Source organism: Ciona intestinalis, chromosome 4 (genome assembly GCF_000224145.3).
Source record: "Ciona intestinalis chromosome 4, KH, whole genome shotgun sequence".
In the NCBI taxonomy this organism is placed as follows: Eukaryota; Metazoa; Chordata; class Ascidiacea; order Phlebobranchia; family Cionidae; genus Ciona; species Ciona intestinalis.
In genome coordinates this window covers 4,043,844-4,052,168 of record NC_020169.2, presented here as the reverse complement: position 1 = coordinate 4,052,168, position 8,325 = coordinate 4,043,844, and the positions used below count along the sequence as shown (strand labels likewise).

The following is an 8,325-nucleotide window of genomic DNA, read 5'->3' as shown; positions in this document are numbered from 1 at the left end:
ACTCTGACATAACTCCACGTTTCCTCGTCGTATATGTCCAACCCTATGACCTATTTATAACGTACGCTTATTTTCCCGGGCATCAATCCTGTACGTTTATATTTTCCTATTCGAAGGGACTATGTAGCCGAGGGTATAATTACGTTTCATCTCACTTTAAAATTCATATCTGGACACTAAGCATTTGTATAAACAAACCGCAACGTATTTTCCCCATAAGAAAAAATTATTTCTGCAGATTTCGGCTTGACGTTGAAAGGACTGTTAAGAGATCCTGTGTTTATGAGTATCACAACTGGTTTTGTGAGTCTAACAAGCTTTCTCGCTGCTTCTATAACCTTCATTGCAAAATACATGGAAACCCAATTCGATCTCACAGCTTCGTTGGCCAATCTTTTACACGGTACGTTAATTAATGAATATTTGTGCATAGCGGGGTGGGAGAAGATAGGGCACCTTTTCAATCTATGTTCTTGTTCCATTTGGTAGTAAACGAAGAACATTCGAAGAACTATAAAACCGTATCTTCATGATTCCTATATAGGTTGTTTAATAAATGTATAAAACACGATCATGATATTTGGACATTTTATGTGCTAAAGGTGTCCCATCTTCCCCCACCCTACTATATCATTGAATCCCTTCCTTCCTTTGACAGTATAGTATAGTTCTGGCTGAAACTTCTTGCAATTACATATGTATGTGTATATGTTGGAAAGTCCACTAATTGCGTCGGCTTTTCTCCTTACTCCAAACCCCCAACACGAATACACAATGACACCGTTTTGGGTTTTTAATAATTAATGACAGCAGAAGAATTTAACATGACGCCCTCTTTGATGCCTCGATGGTCCAAAATCAGCGGTGTTATACTGACACATTTTAATTTTCGCAACTTTTAATGTTGCTTAATTATTATTTAATAATGGTAAGGCCGCACCTTTCGACGAACGTTTATTTTTGCCTAGTTGTGTTGTTTTACGTAGAAACGCGATAAATAAAAGTAACTTGACATTATCGGTTAAAACGCCCGACCCAAAGCAGTAACTCACCGTATAAGTAAAAGAACAAACAATTAAATCAAATTACTAGTAATGGAAAAAGAGTGTGTATAAAATGAGCTCGGTTAAACGATTTCGGCTTTGATACTTTACTACGCCATTTTCGACAACAGTTTATCAGACCGATATACATTTATTAAAGCCTAATTTAAACTTGTTTTTTTCCTTTGACCAATTTTACGGTCTAGCGACCCAAATACTCTGGGTTACGTAAGATAATTATATAACTTATATAACCAAGTATAGGTGATTCGGGGGCATCTACTTATAATGTGTGAATATTTCAAAATATTTCTGTTACTTGAGATCTTAATTACGACCCAATACCCCGTTTTTTTTTCTAAAATTCGTCTACACTTATTTACTACTCCTAGGTTAAGCCGATAATGATTGCTGTATGTCTGGTGGAAGTCAGGAACCTGGTATAGTGGTTTTATCTAGGCGCTTGCTTATATAACTGAAGTTGACCGGTTCCATGCTCGATGCTGATATACCAGTGTGAGCTTGGGACAAGTCATGTATAGTCGATTTATTAGTCATACCGATTATATCAAAAATGGCAATTAACTTAAAATTGGGTATATATGGTAACTCGTAATAAGCGGGCACGCGGCATATAAAATTGAAAGACTCCATATATATCCGGTCCCGAGCGCGCTTCTTTCGGCACAAGCAGTCTTCATGATGGGATAATGGACCAAATGTTCTTCAAATCCAGGACCTAATCTATACAATTCTGACCTATATCCCAGAATCCAGATCTATATGGCGTGCCTCACCGAAGGTTCTTATTTCTTACCCACACAGAACAAAACATAACGTCTTTTGCCTTTCTTCATTAGGATGCGTGAATCTTCCTATGGCTGTAATTGGAAACATTCTTGGTGGTTGGATAATTAGAAGAAAGAACCTTGATGTACAGAAGACACTCTCTGTCATTATAATCGGCCTTATTGTGACAATTGTTTCAGTTGGGCTGTTGTTTATGTTCGGTTGCGACGAAAACGACATTTTAGGCTTAGCGGAGCCACAAAGGTAATCAATCAGCGTGTATTGTAGGATGGGAGAAGATGGGACACCTTAAGAACTAAATATCTAAACATCCTGATCGTTTTTTAAACATTTAACAGCGGTATATGGATGTCGTAATAACAGCGGTATATGGGTGTCGATATAGTTTTTTAATTCTTTGAATGTTCTTTGTTTACTACCAAATGGGGCGAGAAAATAGAACGAAAAGGTGTCCCATCTTCCCCCGCCCTACTATACATATTTTCAATCGTTTAACATTATGGATACGAAGACTTTTAAGCGAGTACGGTTAATCGAGTTAGTTTTAAGCGAGTAAAGTTATACTTAAGCGAGTACGGTTATAGCTATTGGGTGTTAAGCCAACTCCGGTTTACATACTAGGATCGGCGTCGAGTCACACCCATGGCGTCGAGTCACACCCATGTGAAATAGATGGTATAACCCTTGTTTATAATTGCCCCAACTTTTCTTTAATTCATCATCTTGTGTATTGGGTTCAGTACATTAAATGATCCGATTAGAGCGTGCCCACATACGTTGAGTTTTTTTAAATACTCAAATCCAGAGTCCGTTTATAAACAGGACTCTGCTTAAATTTACAGATCTGACTGTGTTAATGACTGTGATTGCGGTGACGTATTCGATCCGGTGTGTGACGTCACTTCAAATGTGACGTATAATTCTCCTTGTCATGCCGGATGCAAGAGAACAGAATACATTAATGGAGTTCAGGTAATCTGCTTATTGCAATCACTACTATATAATAAATCAATGTAACTTATTTATTTCGCATTGCGGTGCAACGACTATACATGGTATAACCTATGATTTTTGCATAATATCCCATATTTCCCCAATCTCCGTGTTTTAAAATTCTACCACGCTCTTTTAGGAGTGTAAGTATATGATTATATAATTCTGTAAATATTCTTTGATTACTACCAAATGCGACGATAAAAAATGGAACAATTTTCCTTAACCTACTATGCATTTTATAACTGATGATTTTCGTAGGTTTTCTTTGACTGCTCCTGTATAGCCGCAGAAAACAGGAACGCTTCAATTCAACTCACAAAGGGCTCATGTAAACGAAGTCCATGTTGGAACGAACTCATAATCTTCCTTATATTAATGGCTGCAGCGAGTATGTTTGCCGGAGTGTCCGCCACACCGTCCACGCTTACTATTCTACGCGTTGTTGACCCCTCGGAAAAGGTAAGACCACTTTTGTAACTAAAACTGGTGCCGTGGCAAAGTGGTTCGTGTACCTGTCTCTGGACCAGAGGTTATCGATTCGAGGCTTGACGCTGTTATCATTGGACACGTAACGGCAGTTAAGTACTCGCTAATAGTCCTGAACTTTGTGCAACCATAGGAATAAATTTGTTAATGCAATACCACAATACGTTGTTCGTTCTCATCTGATCGATTATATATTCTCAAGTAAATTTATTATCAAAGGGTTTTGCAATCGGTATTGTCTTCGTCTTCACTCGATTTCTTGCATGGATACCTTCACCTGTTTACGTGGGGTCTGCGTTGGACTCGGCATGTTTAATTTGGTCGTCTTCCTCGGTGGATGGGAATTCAAATGAAGATCATCAACGTTGCCGGGTGAGTTGAAGATAACTTAATATATATTTTACAAGAAATTGCAAATATGATTGAATGTATATTCAGTGTGTTTTAACCTAATAATAAATTGTTATATTAGTAATAGAGATTGTTTATTTTCTGCCACTTATAATTACTTGTACATATATTTTTAGGTGTACAACAACAATATTCTCAGGCGGAATTTCTTTGGACTAGTTGGTCTTCAATTATTATTTGCTGTTGTTTTTTATTTAATCGCACTTTACCTTGTCACCAAGAGCCTGCGGAACAGAGACGTTGAAATTTGCAAAGACGAAATGCCAGAATCTGTCTAGTGTTGTGACTATCTTATGCTTTGAGCTATATAGAAGCTATATGCGTTTGTCTTCATGGCGGAAGCAATTTGTAGGATATATTGTACTACTTTTCTATTTCAATTATCACAATAAAGTTTCACCTCTACAAGATTGATTTGGGCAGTTTTACCCGGTTTTAGGATGTATACAAGTCCATTAAAGTGGGTACTTAATGCATTTTGCACTAATTAGGTGGTCACTAATAGATTGTCCTAATCGATAAACCACTACAAATAAATACATGTTAATTTGTCAACGAGGAGAACTGTCATTGCCTCACTATGTAAAGAAAAATAAGTTAGATGCGATCATTCAGCTTGATACCTAGCTAAAACAATTACAGTACATCAACATTTGCCACGGTATTTACCGATAAAGTTAGACGTAGGGGACCAAAAAGTGTCACGTCGTCGCTAGAGCATAACGCCACTCATTGCTATAGATACCAAGTAAAACAATTAGTAGCGTCTCGCGTTTCGTTGTTTGCATTGTTTCGTGTTTAACCTGTAAAGCTAATGGTTTAATACGTTATGAATTCGCTAGAAACATAGTGAAAGACAATGTAAAATAACTTATATCAATACTAAGAGGCGGTGTGTTGCATTTTATTTTGTTTTAGGTTGTTTTTTTTATCTAATTTTATAAAATTTACTTTTGAATTAGGGCTTGCATAAAAATTATAAAACATTCTGGTTACACTGTAGCGGAAAACAGTTTTTTTTATCTTTAGTGCAAGAACAAGTAACTCCACAATGAGTCACGTTGACCCAGGGTAAGATTTACGATTTAATTCATATTAATCGTTTTAGTTTTTACACTATTTTGTTCTTTGACAAGTAGAATTCAGCTGACTGTAACAAAACTAGATTTCAAGTTAAACCTTTTGATCCTTACATTTTATTTATTTAAAAACTTTTATCGTACTCGCGTACTGTACCACACCTCGGCCCACACTATAATACTTTTTGGCTTGTAGACCACTTGCGAGTTATGACAGTCTGGCAGACCCAAATTTGACGGCATATTTCAACAACAGTCGCATGAGGAAGCATCTTATTAAATCAGGATTGGTAATTTGTGCTTTCTTTGTCCAAATATTTCTTTATATAATTTTATTAAAAAAAGAACTTATTGGTTGGATAATGGTGAAAATTCTGGTTTTTTGTTCTCTAATTTACTTACAAAATCAAAACATAGTGGCTTATTTTGTAATAGGCTGCTCCAGTAAATGCCACATTTATATTTTTACTTCGCATTGCGAACTGTTTAATATTGCACTGATATGTATAATATATTCTAGAATCTTTTGTTTGATTGCTAAAGGACTAAATATTCAGTTTTACTTACTTTAGTCTATTATTTTCCCACAACTTGATTACTTTACCATTGCTTCTAATTGTCTTATATTTACAAACAATAGAAGTTAGTTTAAATCGCCATGACTTGAAATTAAATATTGTTAGGTATATTTTGAGTTGGTCTGATCACTTTATGCCTAATATTTTTTACACACATTAATTCATTGAAATCATTTTGATCACAAGGTTACACGAAGAGGAGAAATTGTGTCAGAGAAAGTTTTTCGATTGAACAACGCTCGTAAAGAACATCAAAGACATGTCCGTGATTTGCTTGCTCAGTCAATTGTACACAAGGCATTAGACATGGAGGTAAACATAGTATTTGTACTTTTGTTTATTCTGGTTTTCCTCAGCACATGTTATGTACAGTGGTTATAGGTAACTTGATGATATTTTTACCTTTGTATATCCTAATGCCTATTTGTATTTATCAGTACTTCACTTTGAAAGACATAAAAAAGAAATGCTAACATGTAAAAATACTACTATATAAAAGTTATGCTGTATCCTGTAAGAATACTGCAAGCCAACATGTTTATTATATAATCACATGATATGTATACATAAGAGTTTAACAGTTTCTATTTACATCTTGAAAATCAAGTACTTGTCTGAAGTGCTAGTACTTCAGACAGAAAATGTAACGATTTTCTAAATACTCTGTTCTTGTATATTGATAGATAGGATATAGTAAACAAAAAAACGAAAATTAATTTTACATCTTTAAGGAGTTTAAAAAAACAATTTTATTAAGTTAATGTTTTACTATGAATTGTCACAGAAGTTTGCAATTAAAATTAACTTGCACAGTAGAGAATACACTACGGGCATGATACAGGCACTCCTAGGCCAATGGTCTCATGCTAAGTTACCATGTAATAATAAATATATGTCATATTTAATTCATAAAATACATTAAGTTGATATTGTAATTTTGTAACTCTATTTAATGTATCTTAATTGTGAAGTAATATTCACATTCGACTGTTCCTATTTAATTAACTATTATTTTACAGCGACACCGACAAATGCAAGTTAAAAAGCAACTTGAAGAAATTGGTAAAGTTGAGCGTGTGAGACGTGTTAGGGTGGGTGGGGTTTGAAATATTTTGTTACATTCACATAATTTTATCATCTGCTATACTAAATATGTAGAAAGCTGTACAGTTAATAGCATAATAGCCAACAGCACTAGCGTAATGTTAACTAAACAAATTTATACCGTTTTATGCCTTTTCAATTATTTTATTAAAAATAATCAAAAGCTGTTATAATAATATTGCAAATTATGTATGCCTATTTGTCCATTTTTTTAGCATCTGCAGCTTACTCAATACCCTACCTAAGTACCCAAGTTTCAGTACTTAAAAGTTAAAATCCTTCCTGTATTTAATTTTTAATTTTATAATTACCAAAAGCAATGTTCTAATAGCAATTAATTCTAATAATTCGTACATTTTTTGTCTCATGTTTAAGTATCTGCTGATTTACCCAATACCATGCCCAAGTTCTTGTATTTAAAAGTTAAAGTTACTCCTTATATTTACAAAGGCGGATCGCGCACTGAGAGGAGATGAGGACATTCTTCCATTGTTGTCCCCAAACAGCAAGACAAAGAAAAGGCGGCCATTAACGGCCCCAAACATGCGTACACAACAAACAAACACACAGGTTTGAATTTGGTCTCATGTAGCAGTAATCGAGATTGGATTTCAATAATTGTGTTTCACTTGGTAATGAATACCTCAGTGATGGGTGATTTGAAAATAATAAAACTATACAATTTTACAACAATACTACACAGAACTTATTAATAAAAATAATAAGCTGCACTCTTAGAATGAAATAGGAACATGATTTCAGTAACAAAAAGCAAATTTTTAAATTTAATAAAAATTTTGACAAGCACCAGCTTTTATTACATGTACTGAAAACGCAACAGCATAAGTTACAATATGTGTTAACCATCTAATACACAATGGCAAGCAATCTTACTTAACCATTTGATAGGAACAACTACCAGCAAGTGTTGGTTATCCAGCTTTACCTGGTGATGCTCCTTATAATACCAGGTCAAGTAGAATGAAGACGGCTTATCCGAAAGTGGAAATTGATACCCAGCATCTACACCAGGTAGTTTCAATCGAATTTGAATAGATATTTATTAAAGTTGGACTGTATATTTTATATGTATATTGTTGCCTGCCAGATATATTATAAGTGTGAAAGAGTTGTATTGTGGTCTCAAAAGACTAATATTTTATCAAACAATTTACCAGAAGATCTCTTTCACAGTTATAATATACATAGCAGCAACAACATACATATAAAATAAAATGTCAACAGTGTGTAAATCTTACTATATTAAATACTTTAAAATACATTGAAATGTGTTATGTTTGCAATGTTAAACAATATTTTATTTCTATAGTTGGACCAAGAAGCACTTCGTTCATTTACTCTCAATCTTTCCAATTATGATCTTGGAAGTGGAGTAAGTCCTTACACTGTTCCTGTGCTCGATCCTGCATCCAGGGAGGCTCTTCCGGAACCTAAGAAACCGATTCAGAAGAAGAAGAAGAAATCAGAGAGCAGTAGGTCCTCTTTGGAGCAGAAAAGAGGAAAAAAATCTTCACAAAGATCAACTTTAATGGTGAACAGGGTAAGTCGCCTAGCTTAAATAACATGCTTCTAGTGAGATCTATGCTGTAGAAACCTAGGTGTTTTAGGTATAGTATAGGCCATTAGTAGTCACAAATAGGTTGTATAACCCTGGGTGTTGGGGTAATAGGCCAACTTTGGCTAAAATCTCAGGTGCAATGGCAAGTTAAGCTAGGAAACGGAGCACACAATATCTCTATCATTTGTATTGTGAACACCGGTTTGTGATTTTAATAAAGGTTAGTGATTAGGTGTTAT

At 34.7% G+C, this 8,325-nt stretch overlaps 2 protein-coding genes across 2 annotated transcripts in view; both read left to right on the top strand.

Annotated features, from left to right (window-relative positions):
- LOC100178047 (solute carrier organic anion transporter family member 2B1-like) overlaps positions 1–4,156 on the top strand; it is a 13,920-nt gene extending 9,764 nt beyond the window's left edge. The window contains exons 7-11 of the mRNA XM_018811816.2: positions 1,904–2,096; positions 2,696–2,825; positions 3,108–3,308; positions 3,555–3,707; positions 3,863–4,156. Coding sequence (XP_018667361.1) covers positions 1,904–2,096; positions 2,696–2,825; positions 3,108–3,308; positions 3,555–3,707; positions 3,863–4,024 — 839 coding nt within the window. The 3' untranslated portion in view covers positions 4,025–4,156. The remainder of the gene's footprint in view (positions 1–1,903; positions 2,097–2,695; positions 2,826–3,107; positions 3,309–3,554; positions 3,708–3,862) is intronic.
- Positions 4,157–4,590: 434 nt separating this feature from the next.
- The window catches only part of LOC104265335 (glutamate-rich protein 3-like), a 12,172-nt gene continuing 8,437 nt past the window's right edge, over positions 4,591–8,325 (top strand). Inside the window, exons 1-8 of the mRNA XM_009860186.3 lie at positions 4,591–4,638; positions 4,776–4,817; positions 5,022–5,115; positions 5,590–5,715; positions 6,423–6,494; positions 6,958–7,077; positions 7,417–7,539; positions 7,838–8,068. Of these exons, the coding sequence (XP_009858488.2) occupies positions 4,798–4,817; positions 5,022–5,115; positions 5,590–5,715; positions 6,423–6,494; positions 6,958–7,077; positions 7,417–7,539; positions 7,838–8,068 (786 nt within the window). The 5' untranslated portion in view covers positions 4,591–4,638; positions 4,776–4,797. The remainder of the gene's footprint in view (positions 4,639–4,775; positions 4,818–5,021; positions 5,116–5,589; positions 5,716–6,422; positions 6,495–6,957; positions 7,078–7,416; positions 7,540–7,837; positions 8,069–8,325) is intronic.